The sequence below is a fragment of the Haliotis asinina genome, chromosome 3 (assembly GCF_037392515.1).
Source record: "Haliotis asinina isolate JCU_RB_2024 chromosome 3, JCU_Hal_asi_v2, whole genome shotgun sequence".
NCBI classification, from domain to species: Eukaryota; Metazoa; Mollusca; class Gastropoda; order Lepetellida; family Haliotidae; genus Haliotis; species Haliotis asinina.
Window position 1 is genome coordinate 7,924,154 of NC_090282.1, and position 21,765 is coordinate 7,945,918.

The following is a 21,765-nucleotide window of genomic DNA, read 5'->3' on the forward strand; positions in this document are numbered from 1 at the left end:
TTTAATCTTTTCAAGAGCTGAAAGGAAGTAATACTAGGCTGCTGGCTCTGAGAAGGGATTGATATAAGTACTAGGGTGGGTGTTTTGCATGCGATTTTGGTCTTACAAAGACAGATTTACTCGTTGTAAGTTTTAGTAGAACCTATATCCAATGTGATATCACATGTAGCTGTTAATCATATATCTACGACCCCGTGGAAAATCGAAACTAAAATAAACTACTGGCGTCCAATAAACAATGATACCAATGTTACAGGGACTTTCCGTTTCGTTTGATTTATTTACATACCTGTTGTCGTTACTGTTTATGAGCAGAAATAGTGTTGTTTGGAAAACATGTTAACAGCATACATTTATCCACTTTATCTTTTCTAACGCTCACATGTCGCGTAGAATAGGTTTCACTCACTATAATTTTTTTTCCCTGAGATTATTGTTTGACTGCTTTTGTCTAATTTCATGAATGCCGCTTAAAGTCACTATGAGTGAGTCATTTGTTTGATGGGATGTGAACATAAATCTAAAACGAAGACTCCAACCCGATCTCTGCTCGTAAGATTTGGCTGAAGAGAACATTTGTCAATTACACACCCAGGAGTTGTCTCCCTTGTGTTACTGCCTCATCAAGACATTTGATTAGTTGTGTACCAAGTAGAATACGTATTTAGTCAGAGTAATTACGCAGAAAAGAAAAAAATATTATGTAAGGACAAATGTTTTTAAATGTGCGTATTTTAAGATACACATTTTCTCCATGACACATTTTATCGTAGTATGACTTAAAACAAAAGTAAAGCCAAACCTAAAAATACTAGCCAATCATTTTATCAAATTGTCAATACTCCGTGGAAAGGCGCCAGGGATGAACACACAACATTCGCGCCAAGTGTGATCATTGTCATGTCGTGGTAACATTGTGAGACTGGTCACCTGTTCTGTTAATGTATTTATGTTTTTTTAGGTAAACGTGCTTTGCACCATACCTAGGAAGATGGCGCAAGTGGCCAACAGTGCCGAAAAACATGTTGATCTGTCTGGTGAGTACACCTAAATGTGCCTAACTCTAAATTATCGGGATAAATGGAATTTGGTGAGTGACGTTTAAGGAAATGGTTGCCTTAGCAATGTTTACTGTTTCAGGTTATCTTTAAAGGAAACCCAAACACATTATTCATGAACATTTGACTCATTAATTAAACTGATCTTTGAGAATTCTACTTCTAAAAGCTGCTGTTTGTTTAGTCAAAAACCATGTAATAACTGATCATATATGGGGGCCCATATATGGTCTCTGGTTATAGGACATATCGCACCACGTCATGTTTATCCAAGTCAAAATACGCCTTCGTGATTAAGTTTGTGTTGGCAGATGTATACTGTATGCCGGCTCCTGTAGGCTAGATTGCAGTATACCGGTCGCAGCAACCTTATCGATGCAGCAAGACTTCCGCCCGTATCCCCCCCTCCAAATTTTAAAAATGAGGAAACATTTCTTCGCGTGGGATTCAAGTCTTTCAGTATGTTAAAATACAATTTAAAAAATGTGTTCATACTCATTGGTGTTAGATAATGAATATATATTAAGGTTAGGCACCCTTTATGATCTTTGGATCTTTGATCTGAGTGCTAATAAATCTGAAAACGTGTGCCCGGTAAAGTGCAGTACTCCTATCCTGTATACTATTATACAAGGAAATTAATCATGAATTGTTCATGCTAATTTTGAACCCGTGAAGATTCGGGGTAGAATAGGTCTTCAGCAACCCCTGCTTCCCCTAAAAGGTGATTATGCTTGGCTGACACATCATCGGTACCCAACTGCTCAGATTGATGCTCATGTTGTTGATCACTGGATTGTCTGCATTGTTCACGAATAGTGTCTGACCCTCTGACAAATCCAGCAGATTTGCCAATGGTCAGACAGAAGTCCCCAACCTGCTGACCCCTGTGTCTGACTGAATATATCACAATAACTTTGTCTGAAGTTGTTATTTGTGACATGTGATACTTCATCATTGTTTATAAATTTAAGTTTATAATGTTGTCATTATATAATGTTAATAATTTCAATGCCAGTAATGAGAAATGTTACATCTGAAATGTGTGTTTAATTTTATTCTGTGGGTCCTGTGAATTTTCATTGGGTCAGGCAGACACCTGAAACTTACAGGACCCAATGTCCTGTTACTATGAAACACCATTCGTGAACACTGGTCTGGTCCAGACTTCATTATTACAGACTGCCGCCATATTGCTGAGTGTGGCGTAAAACTAAATTCACCCAATTTTGCTTTTTGATTTGGTTCTTTTATGTGGTTTAGCCTTCTTTCCACTTAAACCTGCTGTTGTCATGAACAACAGGGATGTGCCTTGGGGAATTGGTATTTGTACTTTATGTGTGTTAGTTGTTGTTCATGCTATTCGCCACTGGTTCATTTGGACCTGACTACTACCCATAGAGATCCGGGTTAGAATTTCTCCTGAGTAAGTGAGAGTGAGTGAGTGAGCTATTAAATATTTAACGTCACATCGGCAATATTCCAGCCATATTGTGACAGTAACCTTTACATGTCATCATATCCCTATTGCCTAGATCAATGCTAATACTACTGACCACTGGATTGTCTGGTCTAGCCCAATATTTAGACTGCTGCCTTAAAGCTGGAATACTGCTGAGTGCGGTGTCTCGACATTCAAACCAAAAACCAGTGAGGTGACACCCTTTATATTTTCCATTTTACCATGTTTACAGATTTGATCAGTCAACCAAATGAACCAGTCCCAAATGCCACAAACAGAAAACAGAATATTATAAGTTGTACTTCTTTTTTTAAATTTATATCATGAATATGCTTGATTCATTGTCATCTGGTCCCAAGATGGTGCTTGTAGAAATCATTTTGATGCCAACTGTTGTACATAGAGGTAATCTGTGTGAATTGTATAAAGTTGTGTGAGATGACCTCAGGATACAACAAAACAAGTAATACAAGACAACACATATGGTAATCATGATATTATCACATATTTACAGGCGTGCAATCTTCTCAGGGGATGACCATTGTTGGTGATGATGATTCACCATCATCTTCAAAGAAACTGAAACAAGGTGAGCTGATATTTAGTTCCTGACTCTCATAGTAGATAGAACTATGGGCTAGAATCTGATGCCTGTGTCAAGTAACTTGAAATTTCACATATGCTAACCAAATTACTTTCTCTGGTTATTGAAATAAGTAGTGAAAGGGTTGTTGGACATTTGCTATAAAGCACATGTTTAGTTCAGTAGTAAAATCCAAGGTTAACCTTTCACACGGCTTTGGCTCTTAGTCTTACCAGACAACCGTAGCCATTACTGAGATGTCACTCATGCCCATCAGAGACTATTTGGAAACCCATAGTGTTTTTTAATTTTGCAACTCTGCATTAAGGCTCAGCTGCAATTACTGTAATAGTATCTGTTGAATCAAGTCACCTATTCCATAGTGTTGTACTTTATAGAAAGACGGTAAAACAAATGCATGTTGCTTTGGAAGGGAAATAATCTTGTATCTGACAAACCCATTTTCACAGTATTCCATCATGTTTCAGCGCGCCTTCCATTTAAACCAATTGGACCTAAATCTCAAATATGTGTCAACCCCGCTCCTCATGGTATGACGAAGAAACGCAAATTATCAGATCAAGAATCACCCAGTGCTAAAGCTCCAAAGATTTTCAGCAAACACCAAGCTGACCGACTCAAACATGACATCCCAGAGAAGACTCAGTCTGACATTGTTGACCACGACAATGAGGTTAGTTCCAGCTCTGAAGCAGAAAATGTCCCTGTCTCCGGGATGCCAAAGCGTAAAGCCTGCGAAACTAACCTCCTGGAGAGATTTATTCGCAAATCGTCCCAAGAAGAGATATCTTCAACCAATGAAGTGGTAGATTTGACGGAGATCAGTGAGGAGATTGTTGATAACTCTGAAAATGCTAATGCGTCCCTTGAGGTGACAAGCTCTAGAGGGATCAAGAAGTCAATGAATAAGCTCACTGATACGTCCAATGAACAGGCTCAACTTGTAGATGGGAATAGAGCTGGTGTTAAACCGGAGACTTTGAATAATGGAGAAGCTGAAGATGAAGTTGAGAAAGAAATACGTATTTCAGAATCTGAGTGTAAAGATAAAGGCAGTAAAACTGGAAAAACATCTGTTGCTGAACCAGGGCCCATCAAATGTGTGGATGTTGATATGGTGGAACAGAAAGGCGCACCCACTTCACAGGCTAAGGAAGAGGTGACACAAGTTGATGCTCTCAAGTTAAACGATCTGGATGTATCTGTCATTAGTGGTCAGTCGGATGGAAACAAAAGTTTAGAATTAAATGCTTCGTCAAGTAGTAAATCTGACAGTGATGAAGAAAGTGGCATCTCTTCAGATGAGTCTGATGATGATGTGAATGATAGTGTGACAAATACCTCACTGAACGGAACACAAAACAGTTGTGCAGATATGTCTATAAATGACAGTCCGGCAGACAAGTCTGGATCCTCCCTAGACAAAAGCCCAACTGTCGACACATCCACTTGCAAAACACCAAAAACTAAACCCCTGAAGGCCAGTGTTTCCAAGACACCAGGTGGCAGCACAGTTCAGACAAGTACACCCAAGAACCTGCGTGAAAGACCTGCCAGCATTAAGGTATGTCAGACAGTGATGTGCGGGTCTCTGTTCGGTAGATAATTAAGGTGTCCTATTTACAGGAACAGACAAATTTAGTTTGTTACATAACCGCTTCTTTGAAATGTGTTGTTGGCCCTTGATGTTATCTGATTAGACTGTAAGGTATGTTGTCATAGTAACTTGTGTTACAGAGACTTGTTAAAACAACAGGTCCCCCTAATGTTTTTCTTAATCACACAAGGCAAGTGACTGAAGAAAGTAACTTGTCCTGACTAATTTTCCATTTGGCTTTGACCTGTGAAGGTCAGCATGGTCAGGGGTAGCATAGACCTTCAGCAACCCATGCTTGCCATAAAAGTTGACTAGGCTTATCATGCTTATTGTAAGAGGCAACTAATGGGATCAGGTGGTCAGGCTTGTTGACTTGGTTGACATGTCATCGGTTCCCAGTTAAGCAAGTCGATTTTCATGCTGTTGGTCACTCGATTTTCTCGTCCAGACTTGATTATTTACAGACTGCTGCTATATAGCTGTAATATTGCTGAGTGCGGTGTAAAACTAAATTCATTCACTCCACTTGCCCTGATCTTTATGACATAATAATGATGATGAAATTATGAAAGAACAAATCAACATGGTATTTGATGTTAGTATTTACTGAACTGTTCATTGAAAAGTGCTAAATAGCCAGGAAAGGTAATACTTTATTATCTTTGCGAAATTATTAGCTACATTTTGAGCAGATATGAAATGAAATCCAAGTTTATTTGCAGGTTGAAACCATAAGAGGAAATTATTTAGTAGCTCACGGAAAATAAGATACCATTATTTGACTGCCTGAAATGAAAACTGACCTGTCCCAGGCGTTGGGTGATGGAATTTTTGAACCCCTGTGCATCTCATAAGGATGATAAAGCCGCATTAACTTAGAGCACCTAGTTGCTGCAAGAGTTGAATGATCCCCATGGAGTTGAGATTGATAATGCGATGTGCCGTTGAGACTGATGATTCGACGTGCCATTGAGATTAACATCTAATTATCAAGGGGAAAAAACCCAAGGCTTTGAGCATGTACTACTTGCATAGATATGTACACTCTAGAAAATATCCTATAATAAACAAAAAAAACCATAAACAAATAATTTGCAAGGATAACATTAAATAGGTTGCAGAGGTAAATTTTGTTTCCCTTACAAAGGACCGATGGAGAAGTCCAAGATTTTGTTACATTATTAGAATATGTTCTAATTGTAAAAAAGAACTTTTAAGTTTATAAGCTTATACGTAGCATGGAATCCTAAATATGTCCCTCACCTATTAAGTTAATATGATCACATTTATCTCTGGTAAGAAAACACTTGTTAAGGTGACTTTTCATCTGTCTCAATTTCAAAACATAAAATATTTCTACCATTTTCTGACAGTTGTACCTATCAGTTTGTGTACTTTTGCAGCCAAACAGACATCTGAATACCCCTATCTTTTTATGGACATATGTGCTTTTCATAGCACTAGCCCTGACTAAAATGACTTGAGAATATATTGACCAATCAGAAGGAACCATTGCTTTCAGTACCTCCAAATTATTGAGTCATAATTGTTGACTTAAACAGGTGCAGAAGAATGAGTGATTGAGTGAGTTTAGTTTTATGCCGCACTTAGCAGTGTTCCAGCTATATGGCGTCGGTCTGTAAATAATCAAGTCTGGACCAGACAATCCAGTGATCATGTAAGCATCAATCTGCGCATTTGGGAATCAATGACATGTTGTAAAACAAGTCGGCGAGCCTGACCACCCAATCCCGTTAGTCGCCTCTTACGACAAGCATAGTCGCCTTTTATGGCAAGCATGGGTTGCTGAAGGCCTATTCTACCCCGGGACCTTCACAGGTCAGGTCCAGAAGAACCATGGGTCGGTTGGTTGGTTGGTTGGTTGGTTTGATGTTTAATGTCACACGATAATTTAGCTATGTGGTGGTGGCCTCTAAATAACTGAGTCCAAACCAGACAATCCAATAGTCGGCAGCGTCAGTCTATGCAAATGGATGGGATTGAAAACTAAGTCAGCGAGCCTGACCACCTGATCTGTTACCCCTTATGGTAGGCATGGGTTACTGCTGAGGAGTTCTAACCTGGATCTTCATAAACTGAAGTCAAGCGTTATTTTGTGATCATGGTGATGTTACGAAATTTCTGTCATCATGCGATTTTCAACCAATATACACTGCTTGAACAAGTGATTGGGAGAGGCAACTTGAGGCACCAGCTCATAGGCAATTGAAAAATCAGGAAAGTCTTATACGTTATGGATTTGATTGATTATTTACATACCACCATCAAATAGCTGGAAAATTACTGAGTATAGCATTATACATCAAAGGATGGATTTTTCCATATGGTTAGACATTGTTTTGTTGCCAAATAGTGGAGAGGAAATTATATTTTTGGAACCTTGCTAGTCTCAGATACCACAAAGCTTAGGTAGCTTTGTGCTTATGAGCATGAATTTAGAGTCTGATGATAGTGATCATACTGATTATGCATGTCTGAGTCAGTTCAGCGTTGAGATAACCACTAAACCAGTTGTAACTGCTGAATGCAGTGTTTGCCATAGGCATGAAAATTTAGGAGTCAATCGTGACTCATGGTGTCATGAGAATCATGGACATGTTTTCGGGAGTCAACTTCAGTTTGGAACTTTCATCAAGACTTAAATTGTCGTTGTTTAATAACAACAAAAGCAAGGTAAGACAGCTCAAGTATTTAATCAGCACTGAGCAGTTAACTGTCGAACAATAAACTACAGTTTTAAACAACAGCAATTTACCATGTTTACAAGCTTAGATTATCTGAGTGTCCAGTAGAATTACGTCAACAATGACACAAATGTTTAGAATGACTGCATATTTGAGGTAATTAGTGTGTCAAATCTGCATGTTTTCTGCACCAGGATCAACACTGAGAATGTCACTGTCTCTGAATGCTAATCCTCAATCTGAATATTTCTAGATGTCTGAAATCAAGAAGCTGGAGAGAAAACAGGAACGAGAAGCAAAGAGACAGAAAATACGGGAACAGAAGGAACGTGAGAGACAACAGCTGAAGGAAAAGAAAGAACAAGAGAGGTTAGAAGCAAAGAAAAAAAGAGATGAAGAAAAGGCAGAAAAGGAACGGAAGAAAAAAGAAGAAAAGGTCAGTTCTGTTTGTACTGTTCCCCAGTTGAAGATGGAAAGTCTAAAGCCTAGCAGTTGGCAGCATGCCAGAAACCTACAAAACTCTAGATTTGTCAACAACATACCTATCCTTCAGGATTTATATTTTTGAAATGCTGTTCTCGCAACACTCATAGCCATCTTAGTACAATGGTAGGGTGGAGGGTAGCCATTTGGATAAAGCATTGGCTTGTCACACCAAAGACACATGTTCAATTCCCCACATGGGCACACTGTGTGAACCCCATTTCTGGTGTCCCCTGCAATGTTATTGCTGCAATATTGCTCGTAAAAGCAGCGTAGAACCAAACCCACTGACTTGTGCTTTAGTGAGAGCTTCTCCCTCAGCCATTGTTGTGTACATGACACTTGGCTTGTTTCAGGACAAGAAGGAGCGCGAGAGGCAGGAGAAGAAGGATCAGCTGGAGCGTGAGAAGCAGGAGAAGCTCCAGTTGAAGGAGGAAGAGAAGAAGAAGAAGCAGGAGATCATTGAGTAAGACTGGTGCACTTAGTATTCCACTCTTGTGGAAATTTAACAAGGAGATTTCTAATATGGACTATAAATATTCTCTCTGGGTGTTAGCTATTGGAATGTCAGTGTAGTTGCCAACTTTGTTCACCTAGAACATAATGTGTTTAATTGTCATGTTACACATTTTCTGTCAGTTTTTTACTTTTACTATTCAATCACCGGAGACTTCGAATATTTCTAGAAATGATCAGTTATTTCCATAAAGAACAAGTTGAAGTTTATGTTTGCAAGGAGAATGAAAGACATCATGTTATTGATAAGGACCAGACAAATCCAGATTGCTGGTATGTGGAGTTTTTTGTAACAAAACTTTTGAATAGTCATTTCAACTGACTGTAAGCTGTTGATGGAATATCAATTTGAGTTAACCAGAGACTTTCCTGCAGATACTTTTTTTCATTTTGTACGGATGTTGTTTTTTAATTACAACTTGAGATATCATTTGGTTTAGATGCTAGTACTTGGAAATGTTCTTGGAATACATGTGATGATAGGGGAAGTTTTTAATTGCTTACTCTCCTCTTCCTGGCAAAGGTAGTGGAATACCTGCAATCCCTTGAAGTTCCCTTCTAAAAGAAATGGACGTAAAATTCACACTCACCCATGTATTTCCTCCCTTCCCATGCACATGGTCAGCTGACCGCCATGGTACTTCACTCTCCCCCTATCGCCCGATGAGGGTGGCTGGAGGCACCTGGGGTCCCGTATACGGCGATACGTTTTTCAGTCTTTTATTATATAAATGTGTGATTATTGTGCCTTTTTCTGACATGTATTTCATCAACTGAGACTTAGTCACAGTTGATGAAATCATGTTTTCAGTGCAGGTTACAGCTGTCAGCGTTTGACCTGCATGTACTTTGGCCGGCGTGTAAACCTTTATGTTCTGCTCATACTCATACATTAAATTGTCTCAAGCAGAATTATATTTATGGTCTGTTCACAGACATGCTAGAGATAAGCAACGTCGGCTCACATTAGACATGTCTAATCTAGTGAAGTAAAATCAAGTAACCAGCTGTATCTCTGAGGTTGTGTCCAGGGTTGGGCGAGTCCCCTCCCAAGACTCAGAAGAGACCATCTGTTGAGGCAGAGCCGTCACAGGCCAAGAAAACTAAGTCGTCCATTGATGATACGGAGAGAAGACATCACTCGCATGTCACCTGCAACCTTGGGCATCGTAGACAACTCTTCAACACAGTCGTCAATGCACGCGCCGCATGCATTCGACGCAGGTGCTTTAATGCAACAATTCACGAAGCAGATGATGAATCTTATGGAGCGGGTTTGGAAGAAGAAAGACGACTGCACTCGTCAACGATATCGACTGCGATTCAGCGAGAGCATTGATCTAGACATGCACTCGCATCTGAGGATGAAGAGGAGGTGCGCGCACGCACTCCAGAAGATCCAGGTCCGGACCATCGGGTCGCAGCACAGAGAAGGATATACCCACTCCGAATGAGTGCACTTGCACGAGTAGTTATACTTGGGAGAGTGACGAGTGCACTCGTGGATAGATGCGTCAGCGGAGAAGGTCTCCTTCAGCCTCCCCTATTCATAGAAGACATCGTATGCAGTCACCCTCCCCTTCGGACTTAGACTCACACAGTCGGGATGGTCGGAGATCTAATTCGTGTTACTCTAGGAAGAACGAAGTTAGACAACATCATGATTTGTCACCGGAGGAAGCCCTTTTTTTGACTCAGAAGTCACATCATGGATCATGAATGGTCTGGACTTAGTCTCATTATCCAAAGATTCCAACTAACTAAACACTTGTAGGATGAAGAAGGAAGACATGCGTTAATGTTTCATGGACTTAGTCTCATTATCCAAAGATTCCAACTAACTAAACACTTGTAGGATGAAGAAGGAAGACATGTGTTAATGTTTCCGGTAATAGCTCCAATATCTATAATTTCTGAGAAGTTATCTACGGCATTCAAGTCAGCATCTAAGTTTCAACAACAAGATGAGCAGCAGTCCCCACAATGATCTTTCAAGATAGATGACATTCGGACGGGCGCGATTTAGACTCGCATCTCAAGTTCATCAATCCTGTGAATGAGGAAGAATGAATGTTCCTGTCAACTGTCGTCACTCAGAAGAAGGATCAACAGTTTACGTCCGAACACCTCGTCTCAACTACTGCGGGATTGAATCTACTCCCTTGACAAGATTGAAGAGGTAACAAGGATGATTGCTCAAGACGTCAGAGAAGTCGTGATGATCAAGTCCATTGACACCTTGACAACGGTGCTTAAGCAGACGGATGCAGACTAGACCAACACTCGCTCTCAACGGTCCTTTTCAGGATCACCAAACAACCGAAAAGAATACTTGATAACTTGATGTAAAATGAAAGAAAACAATATGGTCAACGATGAGTACATCACAAAGATTCTTCGAGATGACTGCAACATACCACTGCAAACTACACGTCCGATCACAAGAGATGATGGTATTGTCTTTTTGGAAAAATTCTGACACATCTACCTGGAAGACAATTTGTCTACATCAGCTTCAAGTGGCGGAAGTTTTTTTTCTGGCGCTTTACTCATATAGACATGTGTTCTCCAAACAGCATGGTTATGGACAAGCTTAAATGCTAGCAAGGGTATCACCGTTTGAACAAGATTTCTACATGTCATGTTTACAATCTGATTGGTCCCCGAGAGACTACGCTCTGTAAAGAAACCAGTGACGTTACATCTACAATTTGATTGGTCCTCGAGAGACTGCGCAGAATGTGATGTTATTTTTCCAGTGCTAGGAAGTCGTCTACATTTGACCTACAGTCATTCAACGATGGAAAGGGTTGTTTACACACTAGTTTAACAGTGTACAGCATCATTTGATTGTTTAGACGGCATAGAGATCTTCTACAGCAGACTCAACGTTGCCTATCAGGAGGATTACAGCAATCAGTTTCTGATCGGACAGCTAGCCAGCTATAAATAGACTTCCTTGGAATGTCAACAAGTTCAGCGTTGATGATCTGAAGACGAAGAATGACGCATCTTCATGGCGTACAAGCTCATCATGGGAGCTACAGTTGGACTTCACTATCAGGCTACTAACTCGGCTCGAATGACTTAAGAATCTAATCCTTTTCAATGGCCAGCATTACCAATGGACAGTCCTACCGTTTGGCATATCTTCGGCCCCATGGCTATTTACACGGATAACCAAACCCATCATGAATTATCTAGACCTCAGGGGGCTATGCAATGCTTTTTATCTGGACGACGGCATACAAGCGCAGCAACGGGAAAAGTCAACTCGGACTGCAATTAGACTTCACGATCAGGCTACTAACAACTGGGTTGGTCGGAACTGGAACCTCAACAAGATATCGAATTCCTCAGGATTCGTTTCATCCCTATGTTCAATCAGATTTTAGTTCCGGAGGACCGGTGGGTCAGGATTCAAGATACGATAATGTAAGCTCTACTCTTTCTGCTAACACTTCGACAATGCCGGTGTCTACTAAGCCTCCTCACGTCCTCCAGCGCAAGATATGACCAGAAGACGAAGACTGCAGTTGCGTTCCTTACAACGATTCTTGAATCTTCATCTCAACAACAGAGGACAGATTCTGCTCCCAAACAGCCTGAAGCCTTTTCTAATGTGGTGGACTCGCCGAATGAATGTCTGCGCAGGAACCTATATGTTAGAGCCTGTATTCAACAACCACCTCTGTGTAGACGCATTTCTACAAGGATGGGGAGCTCATCTAGGAAACAAGGTAGAAGCAGGAATCTGGAACGAAGAGAAGCATGCTCTTCACATCAACCAGCTGGAAATGAAAGCGGTCATTCATGCCATCCACCACTGGTCGACAGCATCGAGAGACAAGTTATTAATGATCCACACGGACAACTCAACAGTAGCTTTTTACAGAAACAAGGGTCAACAAGATCACTATTTCTACTACGTTTCAGCTGTTCAACTTAGTCGACAGTCTGAATCTTCAAGTAAAAGCATGCCACATACCAGGAGCCTGCAATGTCATGGCAGTCCATCTCCAAAAGAACGGACACTGCATCGGAAGGCGGTTCAACTAATCAGTGAAGCTTTCGGATCACCGCAAATAGACCTATTTGTAACAAGATTCAACAAACAGACAGCAAACTTTGTGTCGCCAGTACCAGATCCCTTAGTCTGGGCAACGGACGCTCTCAGTATTCCAGAGGAAGGACTAAACGTGTACGCGTTTCCCCCTCCAGTACTGTTACCAAAAGTCATCGAGAAAATCAAACAAAGAGGATACAATTGATTTTGGTCGGGCCCTACTGGCCAACGAGAGCTTGGGTTCCAACACTTATAGAAGAGCTTTGACAACCAGCACTACAATTACCAGAGTGGAAGGATCTTCTCATCCATCCCCACACAAAGTAAATGCACGGCCAACCATCGGTATTTTGTCTTCGTGTATGGACCGTATCAAGACTTGTTTGAAGCGCAGAGGATATTCGGCGAGAGCAGCAAAAGCAGTCACCTTAGCCTTACGGAAATCCACTCGCACACTTTATGATGACAAGTGGAAACGTTTTGAGACATACACCAGGAAAAAGGGATTGTCCGCAAACAAGGCGACTCATCTTAAAATAGCAGACTATTTATGCTATTTCCGCCATTTTATGGGTCTGAAAATTTCTACATTATCTACATACTTAGCAGCTCTCAGCTCAGTCGTCACCATGGGAACAAGGACCAAGCTGACTAAAGTTCCAAAGCTTCTTGCCTTACTACGTTTGTTCAAGTTGGAAGATCAACAACACAGATTTAGAGCTCCGGCATGCGACCTAAATATTGTATTCCAACATCTTACAAGTGATGCGTATGAACCACTTGATCGGACTTCAGTTGAAATGTTGACTCGAAAGAAACTATTTTTACTTGCCCTGGCTACAGCTGCAAGAATGTCAGAAATTCATGCTCTAGACTTTAGTCGAATGAAGTTTGATACAAGTCACCAAGAAACAGCTCATTTAGGTCTAAGATGGGATTTCATAGCAAAGAATCAATTACCAGGTTAACCAGATAGACAATTCCATATACCGGCCTTGTCTTCAATCTTAGGACCTCACAATACACAAGATTTATCCTTATGTCCAGTGAGAGTATTGAAAATATACATTGCATGTACCAAGTCTAGAAGACAACGGTTCAAGCGCCTATTTATCCCTATATCTACTGAGACACCCATGGAAGTATCCCGCAACACTATCTCAGTGTGGATTGGAACTGTTATACTTAGAGCATATAAAGTTGCAGGATTGGATCATCTGTGAGCCACCAACCCACATGAAGTCCAAGCCTTGGCCTCTACACTAGCGCTACATGGGAATTGCTTGCTATCAACTATAATGGAGGGCTGCTTTTGGAAGTCAAACACGGTGTTTTCCAACCATTATCTACGAGACATAGCCACAGAGGACGTCTCTGGTATTCATCAGTTTGGGCCACTTGTTGTTCAGCAACTAGCTTTCCCCAGACAACGCTGACTTAACTCACCCGATTTATGATGTGACTAGTGGAAGCCAAATGCACTGCGGAGTATTTTGGTGGAAAGTCCATGCACACGTCTTAAACAGACTAGAATGAATGATTATGGCCCTGTACTCATAATGAAGATACTTGTACACAAAGAGAGGTCGCAACTAGTCGCGATTGCTGTATCTTGACATTTAGTTGCATCAGAAACTAGCAGGATGCTGGTTACTTTTGATGTCATCACATGCTAGTCAACAAAGCCATCTATGGAAGACAAGTTCGACTGGATGTGATTCCCCCCAAAATCTACAATGAATATGAGAAGAATAGGACTGAATTATTGCCGTTACAAGTTCCCGTTAGGGGGGAAATTATTGGATGAAATTTGGAACAGATAGCAGAATCCAGTGTGGTCTTGCCCACTGCCGTTTCCGTTGGATTCTGTAAGCAGTTAGGCATGAGTCAGGATAAGGAAAAATCTGTAATTTTTTTAATAGAATTGATATTTTATACTTATCCTGACTTAGCTCTCCCAGCCGCCCCTCACAGACGTGCTGAATTCTAGTATTCTTGTGTCGGGCGACACAGGAGAGAGTGAAGTATCACGGCGGTCGGCTGACCATGTGCGTGGGGAGGGAGGTAATACATGGGGGAGTGTGAATTTTACATCCACTTCTTTCAGAAGGGAACTTCAAGGAATTTCAGGTATACCACTACCTTTGCCAGGAAGAGGAGAGTAAGCACTTAAGCATGAGTCAAGATAGGTATAAAATATCAATTTTGTTCAGAAAATTACATTTTTCTGACCTCCATTTATGGTCAGGGTAATGGCAGAATCTACTGAACCTCCTGTGTTTGATCTTACAACTCACATCTGTGTCTCAATCTCCAGGGGATAAAGACTCTCCACACTTTAACAGTGACTCTCTGTTTTCAGTGCTAAGATGGAGGAGAAGCGGAAAAAGGACGAGGAAAAGCAAAGGGAAGAAGATGAAAAGGTAAAGATCTAATCATCTGACCTTCACCTTCATGAGTGACCCAGTCCAAAATGCTCTTGACTGCTATCACTCTCACCTTAGGCTTACCAGAAACATCAGAGACCTTCTGGGTTTGAATCCCAGTTCACTCTGGTTGTTTCTTGGTTTGTTTGAGACCTGCATCACTTCAGGCTCTCTTTCAATGTTAAGTGGACACTCAATGATATAACGAGAATACCGCTCGCAACATTAAACCAAACTTACTTCAAATTATGATTTCAAATTTTCAGAATAAGAAAAAGCAGAAGGAAAAACAAACGTTCACCAGCTTCTTCATCAAGAAAGCACAATCACAAGCACCTTCCAAGGTAAGAATGGCCTCTGATTCCTGGATCAGATGTAATGCATCCATGCAAGATTGTTGTGTAAATATTACTCACTGTAAATGCTGGCAGAATCAATTGAGAAAGGAATGTTATTGTATTCAACAGAGCTTGTGTTGGCAGGTAAAGGAGCAGTCTCACTTCTTCATGCCGTTTGAGGTGAAGAAGGACATGTTTCTGGCACCTCGCACTCGGCGGGAGTTGGAGGAAAACGACAAAGCAGCGCTGGACCAACATCTCAAGACACAGGTCCGTACACTTGTCACCTTCATAACTTTCAGTTTCTAATGAAGTTTCAACGTAAGTGTATTAGACAGCTACTTCAGGAAGGCAAATCTGCAAGATGTTTAAGCAATGAACGGGGAATGCATTGGTTACTGTTTTCTGTCTGTTTTCAGAAAGATGAACCACTGTACATCAAGGAGATAAGAAATTCTTCCTACCAGAAGAAGCAGAGTTCTCGAACTCTTCCACGGTAAGATCCTGGTATATGAAGGATTGATCATGATTTTTTATTTTTTCATTACATGGCATCAGTACATCAGATCCAAACTCCCCTGTGTGGTGTCCACTATTCCAGCTTGTTTTTTTAGACTTTGATCAATATTCCAAGTTCAGGTGATTGAGGACCTGTCACTGGCTCTGCCAGGACTTGTCACAAAGGGAAGCTGTGATGTCACCTGGACACTTCAGGAAATAGGGATCCTTCTGATCTGTTTAGCTTGTAATATTATTTTTAACCTTGTAGATATTGTCATTGGGGACTACATAGGATTGAAAATCTCCAGTACCCTGATGTCATAAACTGACTTCAGGCCCAGGGTTTTGTCTAAGATCCAAACCCAAGTGCCTAATAATGACAAACAAATTATTTCCCATTTCGAATTTTAACAGATATTTGCTAAAGACTTAAGGCAGAATGAAGGGTTTCATACTGTTGTAAATATAACCTGAAGGACATTAAAATACTCTCATATCTCTGTAATATGTAGGAAACAGTCTAATTGCAATTAAAACAAACAAGCAAGTGACCAAAGGACCTTTGTGATGCCTTTGATGCATAAATCTATATTTCGTCAGACTGGCGGTGTTGGCACCCACTGATGTTGACGATGAAGACAGTGTGAAGTGTATGGACACTGTTGAGGTGGAGAAAAACAAGAATCTAGTCCGCCATCACTGCAAACTACTGCAGTTCCACACCAACTATCGTCCTCCGTACTACGGCACCTGGCGCAAGACAAGTCAAGTGCTCAATCCCAGGAATCCGTTTAAGCAGGATACGGTTGGTGGCAGTGACTGCTGTACATTCTCTAATTTGGGAAAATGTCCCCTCAGTCAAGTGTTACGTGTTTGTGATACAGCATAAACATTCTGATGCAATGAAAGAAAACTAAAGTACATAAAAACAAATAATCAACATGTAATTCAGTACGTTTATAACCACAGAAGCACAAGTTCGATTAATATCTTGTACCATTTTCAAAACAAGCTTTCTTATTTGACTATAAGTTGTATTTCCCTTGTGTGCAGGAGCTGTTTGACTACGAGGTTGACAGTGATGACGAGTGGGAGGAGGAGGAACCAGGCGAGAGTGTCTCCAGTAGTGAGGTGGGGATTATGTCGAGTCATGTAACAGAGGTGTGTCATCTCAGACTGAGATGTGTCATCTCACATGGAGACATGTTGTCTCACAGAGGTGCGTTATCTCAGACTGAGGTGTGTCATCTCGCATAGAAAGCCTCATGTCGGTAATCATATAAATGGGTCCAACTGTCAGTGGAACTGGTAATTGTAAATAAGACAGTTCAAGAAGTATGGATTGAAAGTTGACACCCAATACTCACTTGCAGGACAGATGTCTGAAGAAAAGAAATAATGTTCATTGTGTTTAGTGTCTGTGTACACTATGTTGACATGTTTTCAGGATGAAGGCGAGGAGAAAGAAGACAAGGATGAGGATGAGGAAGAGGAGGAGGACGGGTGGATGGTCCCTCATGGCTACCTGTCTGAAGATGAGGGATGTGAGCAGGACGAGGAGGTAACTTTACACCCTTGTGACACCTTCAGTAATCAGCATTACTATGTCATAGGTGAAACTAGACATTCAAATGATATTCATTTAAAAGCATAGGTGTGAGTAATTTGTTAAAGCATCTTGCTATCTCAAATTGTTTTAAGCAAGTTGATCAGAAACATAGGTTACCTTTTACAGAGTCACAAAGCAGAGCTTGATGTGCAAGGTGCGACAAATATTGGGACAAGGAAGTTTGTCCTAAAGATCAGTTAATTATCCCAAGAAATTATAAGGACTGCAACAATGTGTGTGTTGTGTTGACAGATCACCCCCGATGTGCTGAAGGCTCGCCAAATGGCGAAGCAGGAAGCTTGGGAGGCAGAACAGAAGAGACAGAAGCAGCCAGTCCGAGCTGTCGTCATCGGCTTAGCCTGGGAAGGGGAAGATATTGCAGCTAACTTAGCTGCCAAACTTGCCCAGTTTCAGGTGAACAAAATCTTCACAGAGACAATCATATACTTGGTTGCTTAATTATACTACCTATCAAAAGTTTAGACTTACTGTTGTAACTGTAGCCACTTACTTCATTCGCAACTGTTCTAAACTAGGTTTTGCTAAATATTCCATTCTGTTTAAAGGTACTGTCTATGTATGAACTGATGTATTGTAAAACAAATTACTTTACAGGTCTGCAGACAAACTTTCTCATGAGAGAAAGTTTCCAAAACTCTGAAGTGGACTGATCAATATGACAAAAGACATGACATAATAAACTTGGTACAAAAGTTTGAAGAAAGTGCATGTATTTGAAGTTATTTTCTTTTTTCATAATTTCCTGTACCTTAGAGATTTGTGTAGCAATAGACTGATACAAGTGTGCTTTCAGGCTGTGTGTTTGTCTGTGGTGCCAATAGACACAAGGTCTAGGCCAGTGGACAACACAGGTGGAGGGAAGGATGGAGACCGGACATCGTTTGGAAAGGGAAACAGGAAGCCAGTACCAGAGGAAGGTGAGCACTCATCTAAAATTATATTGACGTGTAGTGTAAAGCTCTGATGCTAGACAAGTGTGTTACTTAGGGCACTAACTTTATTCTACATGTTTTGCTCTGTTTTCAGTTAAGTTATATATACCAGTCTCTACAGTAGTACTTCCTCTCAGATATTTTGTTCTTTTGAGGGAATGTGTTAAGTACTTCCAATTTCTCATTTTCAGCCATGCCTGATCTAATCCGGTTGTTGCATGGCAATCTTATTGGGATCAAGAAGCTGATCAAGGAGTTCCGATTGTACTGGAAGAAGAAGACTTCGGGCAGTCTGGGTGAGGCAGACGATGACAATATGGAAGTGGATGAAAGTGTGACCGACAAGAATGCCTCAGTGCTAGAGAGCTCTTGTACGGAAGACAAGAAGGCTCAAGTGAGTGGTGTGGATGTTAGTTCTGGTGGAGCTGAGGGGGACGGCAGCAAGGACACACCTGATGGTTGGGGCATGTCCAAACGGCAGCTGGAGATGAAAATTATGTCTATTGCTGTGCGGGAAAGGAGACCAAATTTTAAGAAAGTGTGCTGGTATGTGAAAGAAGAGGTTCTCAAACAGTACATGATGGAGGAACTGGCGCTTCCCAATGCTTGGCAGTATGTGTCCAAGGGCTTGATCAAGGTGAAGAACGAGGAGGCTGCAGGGAGAAAAACTCCCAATAACTTGTCGGAATCCTTCACGGATTCAGTTGCGATCATCATGAAGGAAGAGCCAGCTGCAGAAGATGCCGAGGCTAAACCCCTTCCAAAAGACCAACCCTCAATTATGCAATTTGCTAAGAAAATGCAACCTAGCGAACTCCCCAAACCCAAGATTCGAAGAGTACAACTGAAACCTGCTAGTCCAGTTCCCATGCCAAGTGTTGAGAAATCCCCAGTCACTGACCTTGACGTATCAGCAGGTGAAGAAGTCCTTGGTCCATATAAAACACTGCCAAAGGACCAAAGGTCAATTATGGATTTTGCCCAGAAACCTCAAAATGGTGCACGGACAGTTCCTCCAAATGTTGTTAAAAATATGCTTTTGTCACCAAAGTCTTCCAGTGCTGATAATATTACAAGCCCCAAACAGATTTTCTCAAAGGAGACCACCCCCAAACGGAAAATATCAAAGGAGACAAGGGAGACCACCCCGAAACAGAAAATGTCAAGGGTGACCACCCCCAAACAAACAATATCAAAGGAGACCACCCCCAAACAAACAATATCAAGGGAGACCACCCCCAAACAGACAATATCAAGGGAGGCAACCCCGAAAGGGGATGCCACAACTGAGTCTGTGAAGGGGTTTGTCCCAACACCGTCTGTGACAGCAGTCCATGCCATGGACAATGTTGTTTCCAAGAAAACCGTGATAAGTGCTAGTAAGGAGGAGGCAATGGATGTAGACGATTGCATCGTCATTGACTAGGATTCTTAGGTATAGGTGTAGAATATTCTCCTGTGTTTAATAGCAAATACTACTAGATGTGTGTCAATGTGTACAGATATTGCATATGTATTTAAGAAATGATTGATACAAAGCAATTCATTACTCTTTTTACAATTCCTTGAAACCATTTGGGGAGATACTTGTGACCATCATCAGTAAATGATGAATACAAGGCACATAATCTTGCCTGGATGACTGCCAAGATGATGAACTCTTGACGGCAGATTTGGAAGGACTGGTTTAACTCAACTAGACCACAAAACAAGTGCTTAATGTAACAAACGTTTGGGGGAAGAAATCTGCTTTCGTTCCAGACTGTCTGTTTCCTTTGACTATACATTTATGGTGATATTCTCTTCTGCAAGGGATGAAATCATTTTCAAAAGGAATGCAATACTTCATTATAATTCTATGTTAAGTTTGTCTTTCACAGAGATTCATACTCATGTGACTTTAACATGATTGCCTCCAAACTTTTATTAAGCATAAGTTTACACATACTTTTATGGGACATCTGTTCAGTTAATATGCTCAATAACAAAAGGAGCTGACTAATTGTTCTGGTCAAAGAGAAAATAAGAAACGGGTGGTGATGATCTCATTTAAGTGCAAGACTGACAAAGCCTTAATAATCAATGTTGTGATGCTGACTCTCTTGTTAACTTCAGTATGTGCCCTGACTGATTATCATGTTTTGTGAGTGTCCACTCTGTAAGAAACAATACATGGATATGATTAACTGAACATCAGTAATGAATATATGAAGTGAATGTATCTGAGATTAGTTGTGTGACTTTAGACTCTAGTCTGAAGACCAACACAAGTCAAGTATGATGCAGGGTGGTCAAGTGCTAATTGCTGTATTGATTACAACACAAAAATTTACTAATAATGAAGAGAGGTATGTCCAGGCAAGCAGACCAAGTGTTAAGTTGAGACTTTTTAAGTCAGAACAACAGCAGCTTGATGGCCACAGAAATATTTTAGGCCAGGATAAAAATATTCCTGTTGGTTAAGCTGACATAGCTGAAGTATTACTTTTCCAGCTTTAAGAATACTCTCACAAGAAAATGTAAAATAAAGGGTTGAAAAGTTGTATCCATGGTGTAGGAGGCGACATGATTTTAATCTGAAATAATGTGAAAGTGTATTTTCTAGTTGGCTGTGCTTTATCATCAGGTGCATCTACTCTGGTATGTCAACAGTGTAATCATGCTCCAGAGAAGGTCCTACTTTTCAACTTTACAGCTTGAGTATTGGTTCTTTTTCTGTCAAACCGATGCTGATCACCACTTGATTAGTTCAGATTATAGGATACAAACAATATAGGGTGGCTGAACCAAAATGGTATAAATTGTCATCTGCTTATTTCAGCAATGGATGTTACCCAATTTGGGGATATTTGTTATTAATATTGGCAGTATTATGAATATATGTCCAAAATGTACTATTCTTTCCACATATTGTCACTGGGGTGTTATCGTCAGTATGCTCAGGGTATAAACATGTACACACCTAATCTGCAGATCTGGGACGTTCCTGCCCACAGTGCAACAGTTGGAAAGCGAAATCTCTTTCTTGGACCAATTAACCATGAATTTTATTTATATCAAAATTATTTTAAAATAATGCCATTATGTACTCTTTTTTTTGTCTTCAGTGTCATGTGGACATTTGTGTGAAATACAAGGGTGAATGAATGAAAAATGTAAATAAATAATGTGATCAAACATCCTTCTGTGTTGTGTATTTCAACAACAGGTTAGTGCAGGTTTTACTATTAATCAAGTAACTGTGCCAAGACTGGTGTCTGGTTGTTGGTAATTCACATGTCTGCATATCCAATATGAACCATCTGAATATTTTTGCTGATGTTACTTCGTCCATTTTTGAATGAAGGTAAATTTAATTGTCTAACTGTTGTCTAGGGTCTACAGAATCGCAGGTTACACACCCTGACAATATGGTGTAAATAATACCAGGGTACAAACCAGTGTAAG

At 40.6% G+C, this 21,765-nt stretch overlaps 2 protein-coding genes and 1 pseudogene across 2 annotated transcripts in view; all 3 read left to right on the plus strand.

Annotated features, from left to right (window-relative positions):
- LOC137277413 (uncharacterized) overlaps positions 1-21,765 on the plus strand; it is a 278,114-nt gene that overhangs the window by 211,008 nt on the left and 45,341 nt on the right. The window lies entirely within an intron of this gene.
- LOC137277404 (chromatin assembly factor 1 subunit A-like) lies at positions 838-21,499 on the plus strand. The gene is made up of 15 exons (XM_067809113.1): positions 838-1,037; positions 3,035-3,109; positions 3,592-4,688; positions 7,680-7,862; positions 8,266-8,375; positions 14,854-14,914; positions 15,184-15,261; positions 15,400-15,525; positions 15,675-15,751; positions 16,357-16,561; positions 16,810-16,887; positions 17,204-17,317; positions 17,618-17,779; positions 18,180-18,303; positions 18,510-21,499. The coding sequence occupies exons 1-15, from the start codon at positions 992-994 to the stop codon at positions 19,742-19,744; spliced, it is 3,771 nt and encodes a 1,256-aa protein (XP_067665214.1). The 5' UTR covers positions 838-991; the 3' UTR covers positions 19,745-21,499.
- LOC137277214 (uncharacterized) lies at positions 10,492-13,714 on the plus strand (annotated as a pseudogene).